The 23,639-nt window shown below is 33.9% G+C and overlaps 1 protein-coding gene across 6 annotated transcripts in view; it reads left to right on the forward strand.

Moving 5' to 3' along the window:
- Spn (protein phosphatase 1 regulatory subunit spinophilin) overlaps positions 1–22,578 on the forward strand; it is a 181,879-nt gene extending 159,301 nt beyond the window's left edge. For 5 of the 6 annotated variants that reach the window (XM_089633340.1, XM_089633342.1, XM_089633344.1 and 2 more), the window contains 12 exons: positions 395–614; positions 2,599–2,652; positions 4,096–4,281; positions 7,146–7,301; positions 8,129–8,240; positions 12,460–12,857; positions 13,086–13,183; positions 13,270–13,330; positions 13,414–13,504; positions 15,060–15,227; positions 17,256–17,416; positions 19,096–22,578. In XM_089633340.1, coding sequence (XP_089489466.1) covers positions 395–614; positions 2,599–2,652; positions 4,096–4,281; positions 7,146–7,301; positions 8,129–8,240; positions 12,460–12,857; positions 13,086–13,183; positions 13,270–13,330; positions 13,414–13,504; positions 15,060–15,227; positions 17,256–17,416; positions 19,096–19,365 — 1,975 coding nt within the window. In that variant the 3' untranslated portion in view covers positions 19,366–22,578. The remainder of the gene's footprint in view (positions 1–394; positions 615–2,598; positions 2,653–4,095; positions 4,282–7,145; positions 7,302–8,128; positions 8,241–12,459; positions 12,858–13,085; positions 13,184–13,269; positions 13,331–13,413; positions 13,505–15,059; positions 15,228–17,255; positions 17,417–19,095) is intronic. The other variant, XM_089633343.1, reaches the window with a different exon arrangement.
- Positions 22,579–23,639: the final 1,061 nt, after the last annotated feature.

Consider the following 23,639-nt stretch of genomic DNA (forward strand, 5'->3'; position numbering starts at 1 on the left):
AGAAAGATTGGGGGCAAAACTTAAAGTGACCTACGCTAGGTTCATTCAGTAGCTTCTCATTTGGACGCTAGATGGCACTGGAACTCGCTATTACCGTACGAATATGCACGAATATTAACAATAAAATAAAATCCTTTTTTATATTAATACTATTGCAGCATATTTTGGTGATAGACCAGAAGACATAGACTAGCCGCCACTGCCTCTCACCCTCCACCGGTTCATCTTGTTCGACACAGGTTTGAGCATTTACGCAGTGACGCGAGGAAAGATGAAGAAAAGTGAAGTTGTTCAAACACTCTCGGGTTCCATTGGGTTTTTGCCTGAGTGTATAGGAAACATTTCAATACTTTTCATGTAACTGTTTAATACAACTTCTTTATTTCATCCACAGATGTCAGCGTGCAATGGACGAACGTCAGCGGCGTCAGTCTGAGGACTCCACTCACCCCGTCTCCTCAGGCAACTCCTCCTCCTCAGAGCCTCCTCCGCCCCCCCAACCGCCACACTCCCAGCCACCCCCTTCCACTTCCAACACTGCGCCCTCCCCACCACCCACGCCCTCCCAGCAGGACAAGGATGACGTTGAATCCTTGAGAAGTTTACTGCACGAGGTATATTGCCATACATGTATACTAACTTATGTGTTTGTGTGGTATTTTTTTTATTGCTTTTATGTGTTCATAGCCAAATGCCCTTTCCTGGAAAATTAATGTTTTAAACGGTGGAAAATCAAGACAACAAAAACCACTATATTTTACATGAAGAGTAAATTCTTTCAAATAAACATAGATTCTTGCATGATTTGACTGTGTTAATCTTAGACACTATTTGAATACCCCAAAAGTGCCTCGTCAGCTTACAACTAAAATCCTCCAAGTGCATAATGCACTCTTTTTAAAATTGAATTTTTTTTTGTAATAGTTAATTACTGATGTTAGCCAAACTAAATCTATTAGTAGCTGTGTTATTTACTGTCTCTGTACTTGCGACATTATTTACTACACTTGTCGATTTTAGTTGTAAGCTAATGAAATACCCATTCATTAAGTTGAATTATAGATTTTTTATAATGGCATCGTTACATATTTTTTAATGAGTTTGAAACTTACTTAAAAATGCATCGATTGAATAGATTTGAGAAAAGTTTATAATAATTGTATTTAATACACAATAATACATAAATATATTTACAAATATATATTATATAAGAAATACATAATAATATATTATTATTGCATGATTATTTTGAAGTAAGTCGTTTTATTTTATTTGAAGCATAATTTTTGTGTTCACAGACTGAAAAAAATGCTATTTAACAATGACTTACAATATATATAGACGCGTTGTAGAAATCTCAAAGTGGTAAGCAAAAAGTATGTCAATCGGATTCGTAGTTTATGTACTAAACTATCACGCATCGTGTAAGGTTATGTGCTACCTCTAAGTAAACTGTCTTAAAAAAGTGCCAAAATGCCCTCGTGTGTGATGAGAAAATATTTTCATAACTTGGCATACACTAGTAACAGCTAAGAAATAAGATTTCATTTGTAAATACACAAATCATTATAAAAAATACTATTATTTTGATTGTTTCCTGAAGATTTTCAGCACCATTGGAGAAAGTGTGATAACGAATGTAGCAACACGTAAGTATAAGAAGGACAACCTTATAGCAGTAGGTCGTCTTAGACAATATTCTGTGTTCGTCTTATATTGTAAGTGAATAAGCGTACCTTGTTATCTCATTCACACCTGAGCAAATATGAAAACGTCACCCGCTATCCTTTATTTTGTTCATACGCACATATTCTTTGACTGTCTATCTTTGTCATACATGAACAACATTTGAATTAAGGATTTACTGGAAACAAAAGTGTTTCTTACTTGCCACATTTTATCTTCATTTTTGTGAGACAATATCAAGTCTAGATATATTGTAATGTCATTGATATTTACAAAAACAATCCAAAATTAATTTTAAGACTCTTTCCTTTTGATACCTGTTTTTCGGTTTGGTTTATTTGCTTGTGTTAAAAATATCTTCATTGTTATTTTATGTTTGCCAAGTCACGTGTTGTGTTGTTGTTGATCAGGTTTTACCCCATTTTTTATTTAAAATAATAACAATCATTATTTTCTCTCTTCTAGAATTATTTAAAAATCATTTTCTGCAAGTAAATACGCTGACAATTTTGAGATTATGATTGGATGGCTTAGATAAAGTTAATATGTTAATCCCAATTATTTTATTTACAAGAGAAATCAATTTTAAAATTTAAGTTTTTTGAATTCATAATTTGAACATATTATTATCTACTTGCTTATTTGCTTCAAAAGCGTGTTGCAAATTATTAAATTCACGTAAAATTAAAAAAAAAAACCATGTCACTATTAGTTTCCTTTGGCCTCCTGGCCTGCAGTATAGAAGAGGCATCACAGATGGCTTTTGCAATATGTGTTGTGTTTATGAATAGAATAGAATAGAAGAGAGTAGCAAATAGCGTGATGGAATAGCGGAGAGTTGGTGCATGTGTGCGTGTGCCTGTGTATCTGTGTATCGGTGTAATGCATGTGACGTATTTGTGTTGTTTCCAGACTCAGTCACAGTTAGTTGCTTCCCAAACGACAGTCTCCCAACTGGGTAAAAAGGTAAAACTCTCTCATACGTGTCATGTTTGCATGCTTCTTACTAACTTCAATTTTATCCTGGTCATCGGTAATCTGTTCAAGACTTCTCTCTCTTCTTATACCTATTATAAATAACACTATTGTTCACTATAGTTGTACACGTATGTATAATTCACGGTCCAATCCAAAATATTTAACTAACATTATTAGTAAAATATTTTTATTATTCAAAAGCTACCACTGTTATTTTTTATCTTCTACCAAAATATCGAAAAAAGTTTATTTCCGTTTTGTTATAATATTATATCAAATACAATGTGTTTTTATTATTTATAAATGATAATAATAATAATGTGTTGATTTGCAAAAATATGTTTTTTTTTTCCTTTGAAATTCACCAAATTTTGGTTAGTATAAGGCATTTATAAAACCTTAAATATTTTAAACATAAACCTATTTTCACAATGTTATATTAAATTAGAACCTATTTTTAAAGCTTTTAGATTGCTTTTTTTCACTACTTTAAAGTTTGTATTATAAATAAAAATGAATACATAGTAATATTTTTGCAAAGTTTGCTTCTTAACATTTTTACAGCACTTCTCAAAAAATAACATTAGCATTGATTTTTGAGGTTTTTATTAATATGTAATATACTGTATTAAGGCGATGCCATACGTAGTAATGCAAAATCATGTGTTTTTGGTTTGAAAATTTGGTCGCCTAGAAATGTTTCAGATGCTTTAATTAAATACTGCGAGTAGAATACATCTTGGCCTTTGAAATAATCCAGTATTTTTTAGATAAGTCTTTTTATAAGCCCAGACAAAAATTATGTATAAGGCCTATGAAAACTGCTTTAAAGTTCAAAATCTCTTTATTGTATAATGTGGCAAATTAAGTTATTTATAAAATGATCAAAAAAATATATATATATTTATGCCTGAACATCCACAAAATAAAATAAAAGGTACTTTTTGGCCATGTTTTTTTCTTGCATAAATCAAAACAGGCGGATGGTGTTAAGCGGGAATTTAAGCCTTATCGCCATCTACGTAAGGGTTATTATTGATAACGGCTCAATTTAAAATATTACACGACATAGTGCATCGCCTTAAATGAGGGGTTTAAGAACACAGATGACCTCTGCCTGTTGAATGGCAGATGCTTTCAGTATTACCCTGGTGAAAGATCTCAATTCAGAATCGAAACGTTGCTTGAAATGAGTTTAACCATATTTGGTGACAGATCTTTCCCATCTTCCTCTACCCATCTCCTTCCACTCCCCGCTACCATTAGCCTCACAACATACCCCATTTAGGGATGCCTTATTCCCACTTGCTCCATAGGGTTTTTCACATTAAAACAAAACAAAAAAATTTCATAAAAGATAAGCTCTTGTGGTGGCAAGCCCTGAGATTTGTTTTGTCATTTGTCTTTATCTCTGTGTTGTGTGTTCCAAAGCTGATGGAGTTGGAGTCCAACGGTGCTGAGAACGAGGAGTTCTCTGAGAAGTTGCGACAGTCGGGCCTGAAGCTGCGGGAGACGGAGAGGAGCTTAAAGTCCACTCAGCGGGAGGCCCAGTCCTACAAGGATATGCTGCAGCAGTCCCAAGAACAATACTCCAACCTGGACTCCAAGTATAATAGGGTAAGAAGAAATTTCTTTCATTACTAACTAACCATCACTCCGTTTCCCAGCAGAGGTAGGCAGAGAGGACGGACCGCCAAACAACTCGGTCCTGGCACACACTTCTTGCCTCATTCACATTCACACATACTCTTCTATTATTCTGACTCTTGACATGGTCTGACTCGAGTATCTGATTCACTTGATCGTGCCATGTTGTCTTCCTCGGGCATCCCCGACTTCTGCTACCATTCGAATTCCCATAATTTATTCTCCTTACACTCCTTTCTTCGCTCATTCGCTCTACATACCCAAACCATCTAAGGGTCCCTTTCTTAATCTTACTCATTACGCTTACATCAGCCTCGCACTCTTTGCAGATCTCAACATTTCTCACATGATCATACATGGTTTTACCACACATATGCCTCAGGGATCTCATTTGAACAGCATTCAGTCTACTTTCATCATTTCTCTGCCAGTTCCATGCCTCACTTCCATACATCAGGGTAGGCACCAGCACTCCATTGTGGACTGCTAACTTCGCTTCTTTGGACAATTTTTTGTTAGCGCCAACTGCATTCAGTCCTCCATTAATGGTGTTACCTGCATTTACCCTTCTTTCAATATTTCTGCTCCAAGTATTCCTCATTCACAACTATATTACACACTGTTTTCGTACTCTCTCTTTAAAACACCATTACTTTAGACTTACTTACATTCATCATTAACTCTTTCAATTCTTGCTTATTCATGTATCATATATCAAACCACCCCGTAAAACCACCGTTCACCTTAACACATGCAACGCTTCCCTCATACAGAGACGTAATTGCCTAAGTCAGATTCGTATTCACTCCATACTTGGACAACACCTTCCATAGCTTTTTCCTGTCAACTCGGTCATGTGCTTTTTGTAGATCTACAAAGACACAGAAAAGTTTCTGGTTTTTTGCCAGAAACTTCTCGGTGAGCATACGCAATGAGAAGATCTGGTCCATGCACCCCCTTCTACGCCATAAAAGCACGCCACAGTCATAAACAACAAACAAGTTACAATACTCTAGCATTACTCGCATTGGCTTCTACAAATCTTCAACATATACCTACCTACCTAATCTAATAAAAATAAAAAATAATTATGAAACAATCTTACCCATTCTGTCCTCCGTTGTCTCTGACTCGCAAAGACGTCGGTGACCCTGGAGTTAAATATTTATATAAAAAAGTAAGTTATAGACTATCTTAAAATATTAAAATCACGTGTCACTGTGCTCGTACACGCTAATCTCCGAAACCGCCAAACCGATTTCAATGAAATTTTGTGAATGTGTATGCTTGTTTCCAGCTTGAAATATAGGATAGTTTAGGACAGGTACGTGACGTCATCTGTCTACGTCCTGTGGTTAGTGCTTTTTATATGAAGATTTTTTAAAATCTTTAGTAAGGAATTGCAGTACATTTTTATCAATGTTTACCGTCTAACTAAATTAAGGGAATTTTTTTTTTTAGTATCAAAATCTCGTACTGAATTTAATTGTTAACGTTAGAATTTTTTATTCTCGCCAAAGCATCGCTAGACAAAGCATGTACACGGTATTATCGATGTACCTACGTAGCTCACACCGCGGCAGTACGGCGGGCTCTCGCCAGCGGGGTTATTGTCACTGCTTTTACGTAAATTTGAAATGAGTTCCTAGTCACTCATTTTTACAAAAACGTTAAATTGGCATGTAGGTTAGTCGCGATCGTGCTAGTTGTTTGAGTTGAATTATATTATGGAAGTTTCAATTTTACCGCTTTGAATTCAACAAAACCTTCTAAAATGTCAGGATATACTACAATAATAATATGTAAACAATCAATATAACTAAAAAGACAACCACAAATCATCTCAAAAACTCAGATCAACATACCTAACTACACAATACAAAACTGTATAGCGACCTCTCCTTCTTATTATCAAAGTACGCATGTAACAGAAAGAGATTTTTAATTATTACGTTGTACAAACTTAACACGGAGTACATTTGACATCAGATTTCGTTCGACCAATCATGGAGCGTATACACAGTAAAGCTTTCAAATCATTTTTCAAGTACGGTTTATTAATTCTGAGAGTAAAAATATATAAGTATATTTAGTATTGGTATTTTTTGGTCTAAATGAATATATTTTTTAATAGTCAATATATTTTACTTTAATTCCTTATTGTTTCATGTAATGTGGGTACATTATAATATTATTCCACAGACGCCATTCTATAAATCCCGAAAATACCACATATCAAGTACCAACATCTTAAATAATTATTGTGATTAATTTTCGTGTTGTTATGCCGTTTTGTGCTTCCTTCTTCTCTAGCCAACGTTTTGGACAGTGTTAAAGTGTTCATCATCAGGGCGTTAATCTTCTTAATGTGGTTTCTTCATTTAGTTTTGGTGTAGTCATCTAATACCAGATACCAAGAACTATTAAGCTTAACTCTGTACTACCAGGTTCCAGACACCGTGTGTAGTAGAATAGTTTTCCAAGAAAGACACATTGCAATATCTATTTACGCCATATATTATTATGCCATCGTTGCAATGGCTATTTTTCAATGTTGTGTTATCAACACTTCTTTTCTTTGTTTTGTGTTACCCGCAAAATAATTCATTACTTTATGAACACATATTGTGGGCCTAACATCAACACATAATTTCAAACAGCCTCACCAAATAGAAGTCTGCAAAATCCAAGAAATTTAATATTTATTTAGATTTTTGTAATTAATTAATTTAATGTAGATGGGCAGTTTATAGATATATAGCTAAGCCATCAGTACTGTTATTATACTGATGTTTTCACACTTGATATAAATAACAATTATATTTTGTTGACAGGCTAAGAAGCTGCTCCGTGACTTCAGGCAGAGAGAGATAGACATGATCCACCGCGAGGAGTTCTACCAGCAGCTGGTGCAGGAGAAGGACACCGAGTACAACGCCCTGGTCAAAACCCTCAAGGACAGGGTCATCCGACTTGAAGTCCTGCTGCTGGTAACTATACTGCCCTCAACCACTCAAATAACAGTTCCATGACAAAACAGAACAGCGACAAAGCAGAACATTGAAGAAAAGTTAAGAAAATAAAACAAACCTATTCATGTTCTATTTTGTCACTGTTCTGTTTTAGCCAGTTACCTAAAGTAAATTTTTAAGCATTTATGTAGTGGACATTTAAGAATTTTTTTTGCTATGGAGGTCCATCTTAAAATTTAGGAGTGGATTTCAAGCTTAATGTATTTTTTTTCTTTTAATCTTATCAAAACGAACAGCCAGCCATTTGTAAATCTGTCTGAAATAAAGGGGCGAGTAATAATGAGCTAAATGAGTAAAATCCGCCTTTTGTCCTTGCCACGTTTTTTGAATGCTGAATCTTAAATCACATTTTTTGGGAATGTTACTTTTCAGTGTTTCATATAGAATAGTCTTCAAAGTAAAACATGGAAAAATAATTTTACCTTCTTAGGGAATTCTTAATACTGAAAACTAAATTTATGAATAGAATTAATTTTAAGTTATTTCGAGAAATCCTCAGATGAAATTACTCAACCCTCAAATCTTTTATAATTATAAATAGAATTGCATCATTTTACATCAAAATTATGAAAAACAAGTAACCGCTTTCATATAAACTACAAGATTTTTAATTAGTTTTACGAATTTGTAAATTTTCGTTTTTTACCGTCTCCCGTAATTTTTTTGTTTTGTAGCTTGGAGGGTTTTTACCAAACCACAGTTGATACATAATAATGTATGTGCAGGCCTAACAAACCTGCAATATTTTCAAACTGAATAAGTCAACATGTTGTATATGTTTGCAGGAAACTCAGAAGAAAGCAGGCGTCCCGGTAATGTTGCCATACGAACCCAGTGCCAAACAGGTCACCCCGCAGATGTCCCGACGACCTCCCCCCGAGCCCTTCCAACTCCTAGGTAATGTTCCAACTGGAGATATACCCTAGTACCATACCAGTAGTTCACTAGAGTAGTGCCACAAACCACTCAACTTGGATACACCCGGTCGTTCGCACGTCATTGGGTGAATGTCTTGAAACTTGAAACTGGAGATACACATGAAACTATGAGTGAATCAATCAACCTCAAAATTAAACCTTCAACTACATATTCAAAATTGCTTTTTATTTGGAAGGGTGCGGACTTCCATTTGCCGCAGCATTTACATGGATTTTTTAGATTTAGTGTATATTGATGCTGTTTCACTTTGAAAACATCCCAAATCTACAAGAAAAAATAAAAAATTTAATGAAAGAATAGATGTTGCATTTTTTTTTTAACTTTAGTATTTTACTGAGTAATATCAAAGTATGGCTTCCGTGATATTTCATCAAAATGACAATTAAACACACCTTTAAAAAGTTATATAGAGTCATCAAAAGTGATGAAACGAAAACTAGGTTAAATAGTTACCTATGTAACATGTTTCATGACTTTATATCACTTTTTGTAGGTGTGTTGAACTGTCATTTTGATGAGATACCCGGTCACCCAAAAATATGCATGTACAAGTGACAAGTAGCTACACAATATTATGCTGTGGTAAGCATAAATTATTTACTTTGCAAGAAACCTCTTGTCCTCGGACGGCCGATTTAGCGGCGCACTTAAACTCTGTGCTTAAAGCCTCACAATGGTGGCCTATTGCTACACACTGTGCTAAAAGTATTGTCACTACAAAATTTTATGCATCACTCAAAAGACAGTGACATCAATAATGTTGAAACAAAAAAGTCAGTTAGTAAATGCTTTTTTTTATTAAATCAGCTGAGGCCAAAATCGTATTAAACAAAGTCGCTTTCAAGTGCGCTTAGTTCTTCTAAAGTACCCAACGGATTTTGATAGAGTTTTCACCAGTGGCGGCTCGTGACTTTTGGGTGTACTAGAGTGCTAATATTATAAAAATGGCATTTCTGATGTTGTTATAGCTGAAAACGATTTTTTATTTTTTTTTTAGAAAATCGATTTTTGTATGAAGATTTTCAGGAAATTTCAGTATAGCCGTGCGCCGCACGGAATTCCTGAAAATCTTCATCAAAAAATCAATTTTTCGAAAAAAAAATAAAAAATCGTTTTCAGCTACAACATCAATTAAGCCATTTTTTGTAATATTAGCACTCTAGTAACCCAAAAGTCACGAGCCGCCACTGGTTTTCACTATCATTTAGAGAATTTATAGATGCATATTATATATATATAAAGTAGAGAAAAATCGAGCAACGCCGGTTACATGTCAGCTAGTGGTTTATAAATTATCTTTCAAATTTTACTTCTATAATGGTCGTTCACTTCGTTCACAGTTTCATGTGCATTTTTGATGGTTTGATATAGTGAAGTAACTAGTTTAATTGAAGTGTTATTTCAGAATTAAGTAAGTGTTTTATATTATGTCCTTAGGATATTTTCTATTCATGTTAATTCTACTTCTTAATATCTCAGTGTTAGAATTTTTCTATATCTCTAATGAAATGGACTGCTATAGCTTATAATATTTGCACTAGTTATGCAATTATATTTGGAAATTAGTTTTCATTTGCATACAAACATGTCTTGCTATTAAAAATTCTAAATGAAATCTTCTTTGTTTACGGAATTTAAAATTAAATTGTTAAATTTAAAATTAATTCTCTTATGAATATTAGGTTAAGCAACATTTTCAAGTCTTTTAATTTGTCTAAGAAAATTATTCAATTATTATCAGCTAACTTCATCAAATTTACACCATCTGTGTCATTAACGAATGTGACTTTTTTTTAATAAGCAGTACAAAATTGACTCCATGTATTTTTCGGTTTATTGTAGATCCATTTTTGTATAATAATATGACCAATGTGAATCAGATGTATTGTGAATATGTTGTTATATTATATTTTTTTTACCTTATCACATTTCAAATATGTACTCTTCTGATTTTTTTTAGTAAAATTAAAATGATATGCACATTAACTAAAAAATTGAGATACTTAATAATTTATGGCGGCTATAAGAACAGTTGCTAAATGATTTCAAAGGTTAAGCAAGTGTTAATATCTGTGTATAGTTTAGATATGTGACAGCTTTATGAAATGTCTACTTATATATAATTGCATTTAACTGTGTCCAATGAAAAGTTCTCTCGTTATTAACCTGATGAAAGATCACCATGGCTTTATTTTAGTTTTGTGACCAGATATGAATGGCAGGTTTTCCCATTCTTCCTCTCATCATTCCCTTTCCCCCATTAAATTTTCATCACAACATTCTCCAAAATAGGGTGCCATAGTTCCACGGGCTCTGAGCAGTTGGGACTCTCATGTGACATAACAATCTTAACTCACCACCAAACATTCAATATTATAATGGACTAACCTTAGATTGTAAGTTTATGAATAATTTATTCCAGTCACTGTTACATCTATATATCTCCGTAAAGCTAATTTTAAGTGTGTTGACTATCTTTAAATATATATTTATTAAAGCTGAATCCAGATTATTATTTCAAAATTTCCTAGTTAGCTTCGTCCATGTTTATTGCTACGCATGAAAAAATTCTGTACTTGAGATTGGTTTCAAGAATTCGAAACTTGTAAATAAATCAAGACATATTTGTTGCTAATCATTTGATTATTTCAATTATTTTTTTAAGTGTGCTTGGCACTTAAAAAGTGGATAAAAAATAAGTGATTCATTCATATTCACACAATATTGAATATCTTAAAAGATAAATTTGTCTTGTAGGCCTACAAGAATCAACATTGCTGAGAAAACTTCCCAACTTATGTATACTGTACATACAACTGCTATAATACACGGAAAAAGAGTGTAGATAGGTAAAATTGTACATATTAATTTTTCACCAGAATGATATTGCTATACACAAAGTTTTATAATTTTGTTAATATTGTGTTCAGTTGATCAAAGTTGGTTTTCAAAGAAAAAAAGATTACACTATTAAAAGCATATTGTAAAGTTTCACGCTGTATAAAGAAATAGACAAAGTTTGAAATGGAAGAAGATAACAAATTAATATCTCTAAGATCTTGAAAAAACTTTGTTTACGTTAATTTGTCTCTGGGAAGACAAATAGGAAAATCATGATAAGGTTTGTTGGTTTATTACCTCCATGCTGTTATCATAAGTAATTTGATTTAGGAGGGATTGTCCATACTCTACCGTATATGTATTAAAGAATAGTCTTGCCAGTTTAAAAATATTACAGTTGTATTGCACAAAAGCTTTTTCCCAACAGACACCTTACAATGCCAAGAGATTTAACCGTCAGTGCTAGTAGCTAACCGCGCTTACTTCCATTTTATGTTATTTTGTACCTTGAAAATGGTCCTAGCATACTAAAATATATTTTATTTGCGAGGAAATAATCGGTGTGAATATTATTATAGCTTGTCATTTCGTCACTTGCAAATATATTTATTTTATCTGTGAAAAAATTGGATTTCAAATGTCATAATTCCGATTTTCAAAAGTCATAGTACTTTATTTATTTACGAAAAAGCCTTATATGATTTATTTTTATTCTCAGGAAAGCTTCTTTAGCTGGAAAATGTAGTAAAATTAAAAAATATTTTCATATGAACATTTGAATGTAAGTAGCTACCTTGGGCAAACTACATAGGATATATATATATATTCAATTTTTATTAATATATAAACACATTATTTGGTAAGACGGTATCATTTATAAAAACATAATTTTGCAACAAACAAGTAAGTTATTATGAAAAAAGTGTCAGCCGGCGTACAGCGAGCGATTGGCATTTTACCCAGGCACACTAAGGAGTACTAGGTCGCGGGAGGATGTCATTACAAGGGTTAAGAGTCTAATATTAATATTAAGGTGACGATATGGGAATACTGATGGAAGAATAGAGAATTTCCGTGAGTGAAGGTAAGTTCTTTAAAGAGACGGGAGCTGACTGAGAATGTGGAGCTTTGGAGTAGACAAGAATTGACTTGATTCTGGCTGTCAGACAACTTTTTGGTAATAAAATCAATTTCTAATTCACTTCTAGTTTGTACAGTTTGCCGAGCAACCGAGCTACGGTTTATAAAATCATCCTGTACATAATATTCAGGATTTATCCAAAAAAAATCCATATTTCTCCTATCATTTTCTAACAGGATAATTTTTACATTATAGACTCTTGGATCTCCGACGGTGATCTCTCATCGGAAGGATCTCCACATGAGAAGACAGCCACCGTAGAACGACGAGTCGTTGTTGCTTCGACCATCCCATCGGTACCACAAGCCCCGGTGGCAGCTCCCGAAGTAGTATCTGACGTAGAGCTAGATGGTGCCAGCCTGGAAAGAGATCCGGAAGGTTCTCTCAACGGGCGGGAGCAGGATAACACCAGTTTGGGGCTGGACCCTGACGGCTCCATGAGTGGGAGAGAGCAGGATGAGGAAGGTGCCGGCAGGGAGCTGGACTTGGCAGTTCCGCAGACAGTTCTCCTGGACACTTCTGCTCAAAGGACAAGAGGAGATTTGGCCAGACAGAGGCATCATTCTCCGCACTCATTGTCCAATGCTAGCAGCGTGAGTGTAATATATAATATCTCTTCGTTAAACATTCAGAATATTAGACGTAATGCTCCACTCAAAGTTACTAATTTGCTAAATATTATGTACACAGGTAGTGGCTTTAAATAAGCATCACCTTCCTTATTTCAATCAAATTTGAAGTTGGTAACCAATATTCCTTTGTTGTTATTAGTAGTTTTATTGTAATTTCTGTTTTGAGTCATTGCTATTATATTTTAACAGTATGATGGCCTTGATGAAAGCTACAACGACTCCAACGATGATTCATTAAGTGAATCTACCTCAGCATCACACGACATTCTTCTCAATTCTAACAACAGGTACTTATTTTAACTTTAATTTGTTGTCTTGTTTAGTAACAGCATTGTACAGTTCTCTGACTTGTGTCCATTACGATGTTTTTCAGAGAAGAAAATCCGGAATCTACCCTATCTAGTTTGACAGGGGATGAATTGCCCGGACACCCGGTAAATATATTCTCAGATAATTATAATTATTTTATGGAAATTCAATATTTCAATTTCATTAAACTGTGACTTGTTTATTTCAGCAATATTCCGAGGTTTTCAAACGATCCAGTGGGGAATACCAAGTGAAGGAAGACACATATTCTTCCATCACTCATCACCACCAATTATTGGGTAAAATCACTTATAGATAGATAATACACTAGAAATGCCTTCCATGTAGAGTTTAACAGAAACCGATATCACCACTCTCCTTTTTGTTCTAGCCCATTTAACACATGCTCTGTCTCTCATTTACTTGCCTGACATCATATTTCGCAATCCCATTAGATCTAAATTAAAATACTGTTCTGTATTGGAAATTTGAGGAATTTCCCAGGTTTTGGGACACTAAACACACCAATATCTCATTTCTTGTGTTCTTCTTTATTCTATATAATAATTAACCTCTCAGAAAAGGACTTTTATTTACTTTGTGTTCCTTTGCGAACTGTCAAAACGCGGAAATTTTTGTGTTATTCACGAGTTTTGTTAAAAGCTCCATAACTCACGTTTTGGGAAACGTAGCCTCATTCTAAAAAATGTTTTGGAAAGATTATGAAATTCACTATCGTATTGTTTTGTTATACGTAAATATTTGCGTTTCTAAATATACATTTTCTGAAAACGTCAAAAATATGTAAAAATCGCTGACCATTATTTCAAAGCTGTGAAAAATGTACTTTTTTCTGAGTATCATAAAGAAATAACACTTTATATATTGAAGAAATATAATTAAAAACTATTGGTCACCTCAAAATATTAACCGTCCAAACTAAAATATTTTTAATAAATTATTTAAAAACGCAATAAATTACGAACGAACAAGCTGACAGATTCAATCGACTCAGAAAATGCACCTCTAGATTCCATAGATATTTTTGAATGCAGACGCGTAGCGTTATTCATTATCGATACTCTGTTTTTTAAATCATGGCAATCCGTATACTAGTGATGGAAATAAATCGATTTTTGTAAAATCTCGCGCGCTTACGTGAAAAGACGTACTAATGTCTTGACCGCTATTATCATATTTACGTCTTTTGACGTTCTAATGTTCCGAGTGGTTAAGGCGATCCACTAGTCAAAAATTATTCTAATTCGCTTCATTTTATACTTGACCAGGCTTAAAAATTTGTCTAAAATACAAAAATTATAATTATTTAGGATTTTCAAAATACACTATAAAACTGATACATCGATAGCTTAATTTGTAGAATGCGTAACTTCCATTTATCAATTTTTACAGTAGGCACAAAACACCTTTTATATTGAAACTATTAAAAAATATTATTATTATAAATTTAACACGTAATTTCTTTTAATTTGACTTTATCGCCACCGGTTGGGCAGCATTGTGGGATGGGTTAAGGAAGGGTCTGTTGAAGGGATTTATTAATGCAGGTTTTGAAGAGATCCGGAATAAATGAAGGAGGTGTAACAGTTTCCGATAGCTCATTCCACATATGAGCCGACTTACACAAAACGAGTCGAAGAAACGCCCTGTTCTCATGAACCAAGATCAACTATGAATGAGTATTCCGCTCACGTCAGTCGAGTTTCGCATACGTTCACCTATGCACCTATGAATGAGCTGCTGGGATGAATTTTTCCAATAGTAAAATCTTTTGAATATTTCCTTGGGTTTTGCTATTGTATTAATCGAGTTAGGTGTTTATTCCGTGATCAGGACCCCCGGCATCTTTGGCGGAGCAGCTGAAGCAGGTGCTAGCGGAGAGGGAGAGGAGGCTCGCCGGAGACCAGCTACCAGCAGGTGCGGGCGCCACCAACCCCGTGGTTCTCACGCAGAACCTCGTTGAGGAGATTCGACAGGCTGTCAACGAGGCCAATGCACGAGGTGAATATATTAAATAAAGAACAACACAAAGCCTATTATTTTATCATGTTCTTTTTTATCACTGAAATATTTTATCTGGTTTCCCATATAATAGTCACATTGACAAAATTAGTCAAATTATGAATACAGTGGAACCCCGAAAATTCGAAAAATGACTAATTCGACATTTTTGCCAAAAAAATATTCACAGAAAATTTTTTTCATACTAAATAGTTTTTTAATTCGAAATGTATTTTTGTCCCCGCATGAAAATTTGATCGTGTAATTCGAAAAAATTGAAAATAAATCACAAAATTTCGTAAATCTGAATCTAAAAGACAACCGTGGTGGTAAAATGCCGAAAAATGTATTTTTATGTGGTTATACGTCGTCCTAATTAGTATAATTATTTTGTAAATCTGAATCCATTTACACTGGAATGTCATATTTTTTCCAATTTGTTTTGAATATCCGAGTTTGAAGGTCCGAGGAAATAAGTTTTACTCAGAAATATGTCGTAGTTTTACGAATTTACACCAAATATCTTATGAATGAATTTAAAGGGTCGGCTACGAAATCTCGATTTACGCGTAAATATATTGTGTTTTTACGATTATCTCATTTTAAATTTCAAATTTCAAAAATAATGCTATAATTCATATTAATACGAATTTACTGCTAAGATACTACCCTAATTTGAAGGGGCGGCCGAGAAACTCTATTTTCATTGTTTTTTTTTCATAAAATTTCAAATTACATGGGAATTCGTTAATTCGAAATTTGATTATTGATGTCCTGTGAATTTAGAATTAACGAGGTTCTACCGTAATTAGTTTACAATTAAATTATACAATATTACTATGTTTTAAACCACTATACTTTTTATTTTAACACTGACTGGTTTTGGAACATCCATTCCTTTCTCAGAACAAAATATATATATATATATATAACTTAATATTACAAAATTATTATTGGTGAATGTATATTAACTGTTGAAGTGTGACTAGGGATTAGTGAAGAGTGAGGGGAGGAGATGGAACTGGTGATGAAAGGGAACACATTATCTAAGATTAAGGCTATTTATTATTAATGGATTTCTTAATTTCCAAGGCTTCAAAGTTGTCTAAAGGCTTTCCTTAATTATTAACCTGTTAACCGGGGAGTTCAGTTTTGAATTACGCAAAATATAACGGGCGCGAACTCCTTCACCAGGACGTATCAATACGTCACGCCCGGTGGACGTTAATTTTATTTTTTATTTTTTTTTATTTATGCATCAAAAAAGTGAAAACATCGAATTAAAAAAATAGAATATTTACAAACAATTATAAAGATTACAAAAAAATATAAAAAAGGTTATAATTACAGAACAATAAATAAAAGCACACAGATAAAAGAGAAACATTGAGTTTCAAAAATTAAAATGTGTAAAAATTAAAAACTCAATTTCCGTGTGATATGTTCGGAAATATACGTCCCGCTCGTTCCAGGGCGCAACATATATTTCAAGGACGTATTTATACGTCCTACCCGTACCCGGTACTGTTTACGTTTGACGTATATATACGTCCCGCCCGGTTAACAGGTTAATAAGTAGAATATTTATCCCAGCATTTTTCAAAACTTTGATTTTTGAAACCCAAAACTGAGGGTACTTCTAGATGATTCGGTTTAAGCGTATTATCAAAAATCAGAGTTGTAACATGCAATTACAAAAGCGGTTTAAATTGCGATTTAATTTTGTAGATTCAATTTCAATGGTCTATATTTTCCACATAGACGACCAATTGCCCCGTAAAATCATGTGGAAACATTTATGTTTATTTCAGTACCAACCATTTTTTTTTGAAGAAGAAGACAAACATTTCCGGTTGTGAATAATCAGGCAATATTTTAAAAACTTCTACAATTGTGAGTGCCTCTCTAGCATTTCATTTCGGAGCGATTGCACGAAGCAATGACCCTTTTATGAAAAGTAGTAAGTAAAGTAATCTTCAAAAACAATAACAAAAAAATGTAATATTTGTTTTGTCTTTAAAATTCCAGTGAAGAAAGTGGGTCCGGGCATGGCCGTGGGCAGCGAGATGCCGTGGCAGCCCCTCGGGGTCCCTGGCACGGAATCCCCCTCACTGTCCCCCTTGTCCGCCTCCACCACCTCCTTCAGCCCTCACCATAGCACCCCGGTCGTGCATTGGACCAAGCAACAGGTGCATAATACATTCATTGCCATGATTATTATTTTAATACTAGCACATCCTTGCAAAATCACATTTTTTTAAATGAAAAAGTAATTTTTTAAATAAAAATAAATTGCTGTGGTAGAGATTTAAACCCCGATCAATTGCTTGACAGGCTGACGTTGACCATTATATACCATAAACTATTGTAAGAACGGCGACATAAATTCATTATAAGCACTGAAAATAATAAAAATGATGTATTTTTGAATGTTACGTAAATCACAACCGATATAATATTGTTTAATGTGGGTACATGTTTTCCTACTTGTGTAATGAGTCCCGAGTTTGAACCCATGAACAGGTTGGAGTATTTTTGTTTTGCAATAAAATCCTAAACTAAAAACTGTTTTTGTAAGGTGTTGAAATATGCTCTCATATTTTATTATTAGAATTAAATATTAAAATTATGAATGCAAACAAAAAAAAAAATTAAAATGGTTCACTTTGCTTTTATTGTAACTTAAATTACTGATAATGAAAAAATATATAAACACACACATATTTTATTAGACAAATGTAATATGAAAGTTATCATTATCTCACTTTTTTTCGTTTCATTTAAAAATATTTGATAAAAAATTCACAAAGTCTCAAAAGTTTTTTTTCAAATTGCGGTAGGTGCCTTTGGTTTCGTAAAGGTGCATATTTTAATTCTTCTGTGGTTAACTTCTAGATTTGAATATAAAGCGTGGGGTTTTCTTTTTTTAACACTGATTAGATCATATTGGTGAGAGTAAGGAAGACAACGATTTCTGCGAGACAATACGAGTTGTTCCCAAAAGCGAACAAATTAGCCTGAAGGGATAAAACTAGAGTAGGTAGTAAAAAACCGCACGCGGACAAATTATTTTTGATTCATTCAAACACAAGGCCAGTATAAAAACAAAACATCGCAACAGTTGCCAAATTTTCACTGAGCATCGAAAGTTATATTGATGCACACGCCAATCGGCGGGTGCGGAATTATTTGAACTCCGCCAGATGGCAGAGTTGGCAGTGAACCTGTTAACCACTCGAGCGATAGCTCGTTAGGTGTAGGTCAGTGATTTTATGAATTTGTTTTGAACTTCCCAAATTCAGCTAATATATTTAGTAGCTAGCTTGATTAAGCTTCTATCGTATACCATAATGTTCCTCTCGTGGAATATTCTAGATAATGTTTTGTATCATGTGGTCTCACTCAAACTCTCATTTTATGACTCTCGTAAATAGACTTTGTGCTTACGCGAGCAAGCTGTCTCTCCTCCTAAGCGATCTCAGTCAGAAGGTAGGAAGGTATCGAGATACATGGGGCCCAGCGGTGAATAGAATGAGAGAGAAGGGGGAGGAGGGAAGTTTTGATTTGATGATGCCACTTAAGGGTTAATATTAATGGATACTTTCGCCAAATATTGTGCAGCCAAAGAAGGTACCTAAAAATATATATAAATACATAAATGAATACAAAACATGGCTTATATGTGCCATCTTTAATGTACATACTTTAAAGAAGCAGCATTTTTCACACAGGCGACACGGCACCTTTCTTGGTGTCTCTGGGTGTTGTGAATTAATTAATGTGTTGAAAACTGCGTTACTGTATTTATGGAAAAATCATGTGACATGGGATGATTGTGATGATGATGTTATGATTGGTTTATTTGCAGGTGTGGCAGTGGATAGTGGCACAAGGCCAGGGGCTGGAGAGGTACGCGGGGGCCTTTGCCTCGCGGGGGGTGGACGGCGCCCTTCTGCTGGCGCTCACCTCGCGCGACCTCAAGCTGCTGGGTGTGAGCGGGGACGACAAGCAGCGCCTGAAACGCAAGCTTAAGGAACTACGCTCCGCCGCCGAGAAAGAGCGTCGCCTGCAGGATAAGCGCGAGAAGATTCTCAAGAAGGCTGAGAAGAGAGCCGCCAATAATGTCAAGAAGAAGTAGTCTCCTTACAGTCGGCAACACTACACTGATTCCTTACCAACAGACATCCTGGTTGCTTCACTCTCATTATTGTAGATGAAATTTAAACGACATCTAGTAAGCCTTTTTTTAAAGTGTAATAAAATTTAGTAGAAATGATGACAGTAGTCTTTTAAAGGGAAGGCAACCTGATAACGTCTTACATTCTTTGGTATATTTGAGTTAAGTCTATAAATTGTTCAAAAGTTAAGGGCACATAATATTATAATCGTATTTAGTCATTGTCCAAAGGGTTGAAATACGATATAGGGATAGGCTTTGTGGTGGCCTCCTTACCTCAGTAGCCAGTGTGCGGAGGCGAGTTGCGCCACACGGTATTAAATTCTTAAATAGACGTGTTTTGGTTTCTATTCGGGGATCGCTTGATTTTCATTTTTCCCTAATGCACGGATAGTGTTCCTTAATCAATGTTTAGATCACATCAACTTAAATATCAATTAGAAAGCAAAAATGTCGTACTTGATTATTGAATCCTCGGCATTTTGATAATTGTAAAGTTGTACGATATAATTTGTTGCTTGATGTTAATTATTTGGTATTTCATTTTGTCTCGAGGCATTCAAATACTGCTGGTACAAAATGTGTTGAGTATCTCAGTTTTGTATTGTTTGAATGATTTATACTTTGGTATTAAATCTTTTCCTAAAGTAGTGTTTGCCGCTGAATTGATGTTTATTTTGATATGGTTTATGTAACTTAACTATGCTTACAATACAAACACAACAGACAAAGCACGCCGATGTAGCTGCGGAAACAAAAGTAAAAAAACTAATAAATTATTGTACATGTCCAGGAGAGTTGGAAGAGCATTGCAGTTGCAACTTTAAATACTTAAATACCTTTATACAGGCCTACAGATTTGAGATGTTTTTTTGTTATTGTTTAATTTAAAGATGCTGTGATCTTATGAATTTTATGCATTTTGAATAATCCAATACTCTTAATTTGATTAAAGATAATTAATGTAAGATTTTTAGGTACTTTTAGGCTGTTGCGATTGTGTAATCCAACTTATATAAACCTGAGTTAAATATTATTATTGAAAGTAATTTGGTTTGATAATTTGTAGCTAATTTTAGAATATTTAAATATTTTTTCTATAAAAGTATTCAACACTTTTGTTACATTAAAATTATTGATGAAAATAAGATGTAATTATATTAATAAGTTGTTCCATTGTCTTTATTTTCTTTTACTCATTTAGAGAAATACCAAATCGCAAATAAAAATTGTCAAAAAATATCACTGAATAGTCCAAGATAGCTTGCTTGCATTCATCTCAGTTTGTAAAAAATTAATTGAATTCTTTAACTTATTTGGCACTATAACTATAAATAACTTCATATCGTCAGATCCAGTGAGCATAAAAATAACACCAACATAATATAATGTAATGTAGAAATTGGTCAAATGTTTTCATTAATGATTCAATGTATTTATAAAGTAGTTAAATATATTTAAATCAAAGAATTTGTTAAAGAAATTAGAAAATACATTTTAATTATCACTTGAAATCATTGATTGTATATTACATATTCATATGTAGAAATTCATTTATTGAATATATTTGTGTCTATTGTAACAGTTTCGAATTTAAGAACTCTTATTACAGTAATGTTTTGAATTTCTCATTCAAGTAAGTGTGTATTTATATTTTCTTGCCCGCTCGGGAACAAATGTACCTAAATCCATTTTCCACATTATATTCTCTTTATGGATTAAATAACAAAATAATTCTCCAGCTCTAAAAATAAAATAGGATAAAGTTGATTCTAATGGTGACATTTGCAGATTGAAAATGAATTTGAGTTGATAGCACTGTTGTGAGATAATGTGGAATTGTAATAATTTGTGATTATTGTTTGTACGACTAATAATGTAGCAATGATAACGTAAGTTGTCTTCCACTTCTGTAATATTCATTAAAGGTAAGATTCGTTTTGCCACTGGAACTCGTTGACAGCCTTGTAGAAAGTGTGGGCATATGTATCTGTACAAATAATTTGTTTGGTGTGTTAACGGCATAATAATAATAATGGTCTAATGTCTAATTTACGGTTGATTTTCAATGAACTAGTCCTTTTAAAAATAAGTATTAAGGCCAAATATTGAGATATTTGTTATGGTACATAATAACTTTATATATAAGACGTACTTGTAGTGCTTTTGTAAAAAAACATTTCCAGCACAACAAAAGGTAGGTTAAATTAAATGTTTGTTTAAATTAGTGTGTAGTTGATTGTTGTTTTGTTTTGTTGTTTATCGGAAGAGCCTAATATTTGTTTCCAAAGCAAAAAGTTGATGAATATTATCAAGTGATATTGGCAACTTTATGGGATTCCTTGAATCGCAGCTTAAAAGGTTGTGCGGTAGAAGCTGCTATTTAAATAACTGTTTTATGAATATAAAATTGAAAGTAAATGAGCAGCTCTGAAAAATATAATCTTTAGTCTGCAAACAACATTGAAGCATAAAGTTTACACAAAGTAATTTTTGTATCACATTAATATTTACTATTAACTAACTAATAGTCAATTTTACACTTTACAAATGCCATTTTCCCATTAAGTAGTGTTGTAAAACATTGATGTTAGTTATTTAGTATTATTTTTATTCGAGAATACATTAATTATTAAGTTATTGGTAAACGAAAAACTATTTGTATTTAAGACTTTTCCATATTGTCTTTTACTTTATAATTTGAAAACAATTTAGTTTTCGTGCAAGATTCTGCTGTTGAAATATTTTTTCAGAACTTTCAATGATGTGTTATTAGTTTATTTTCCAAACTAACAGGTCATCCAGTCATGTGGCTCATCTTCCAAATAATATACATATGTACAATTAATTTCCAAGCATTTATATATGCAGATTCATTGTATTAAATATCAATACAACTGCAATCTGTCGTTGATTATTAAATTTCTTTTATTGGTTCTGTTTTTGATTTACACCTTTAAATATTTATTTTTAAATACAAATACTCAGTTGGTTATACAAGAAGTTTAATGTTTGGTGTGAGTTTCATTTGAGTGCTTTTCTATTCTAAGCTAAATCCTATTTGGAAAGTATTCATGTTACAAATAACAAGTAATTTAAATTGTACAATATTTATTCAGTAACTGTATACAAAAGTAATATATTATTAAGAATAAATTATTGTGAAATGAACAATTTGTATTTTGATTACCCCTTTTCGGTATGTTTCTTAAACACACAGATGAAGAGTTTTATGGACTACATTTTTCTTGGTTTATTAGTGTATACCAAAGAAAAGTACTAGAAAAGTACCTATGAGCAAAATCCAGATATTAAGTGGAATAAAAAATCCCTTATACAGTGGTTGCATATACTTTGCTAACATATGGTTAAGCCGGGAATCGAACCTGGTTATTAAATTGGCTAAGCTCAGATAAAATGGTAGAGCAGGCGACTCGTGTACTATCAGGGGCGGGCAGCTTCTTTGGTCATCAGGCTCGTCCATCGGTTAGGAGGTCAAAGGGTAGGTTTATCACATAATAATAACACATGGGTAGTAAGGCACAAGGTATATTAAATGTCTCGAGAAATGCAGGTTGACATAGATCTCCCTACTAACTCTCTCTACTAATTTATGACGACCGGATCAAGCGTGGATTCTACATGAATTTACGAGAATTGAACACAAGAAAAGGGGGATAGGTTGAAAGCTTACGATTCGTCTTGAGGAGTGGTATGGGGCATCATGTTGAGCCAGACGTTCCCGCGCTCACAGGCGGCGGGACAGTTGAGGCAGAGATATGCACTCGGGGTTTTACACGGGAACGGGACTCCATTGAGTTAGCTCGAGCCGTAATAGTAAACATGATTGTAAGTCGATTAGCGAAATGCCTCTAGTTTGGAAACTGTTACGAGATCGCGTTCGTTATTGCGTAATTTATGCAAGTCATTGGCGGGTAGATCGTTTCCGCGAGCGACCATGCGGTCAAGGCCGAGGTCGGAGCTAGACTGTCGGAGCGCGGCGAGGCGATTAGCTTGTGGCCGCGGCGCTGCGTGTGGTCTGTGCCGGTCACGTATTTTGACCATCTGGCGGCGTGTTCGACACACGCGGTGAGGGGAAGTTGGGGCAACCATGCCCTATTTAACAATAGGGAGACTGTATTACGTAACACATTCCCCCTCCGCCAGTAAAAGGCGACGTGGTAATGAAGCTTTAGGCGCTAAAAATCCTCTTCATCTTGTCGTGAGGTGAGTAG

This window comes from Hesperophylax consimilis, chromosome 7 (assembly GCF_061612785.1).
Source record: "Hesperophylax consimilis isolate HC1 chromosome 7, BYU_Hcon_1.0, whole genome shotgun sequence".
In the NCBI taxonomy this organism is placed as follows: domain Eukaryota; kingdom Metazoa; phylum Arthropoda; class Insecta; order Trichoptera; family Limnephilidae; genus Hesperophylax; species Hesperophylax consimilis.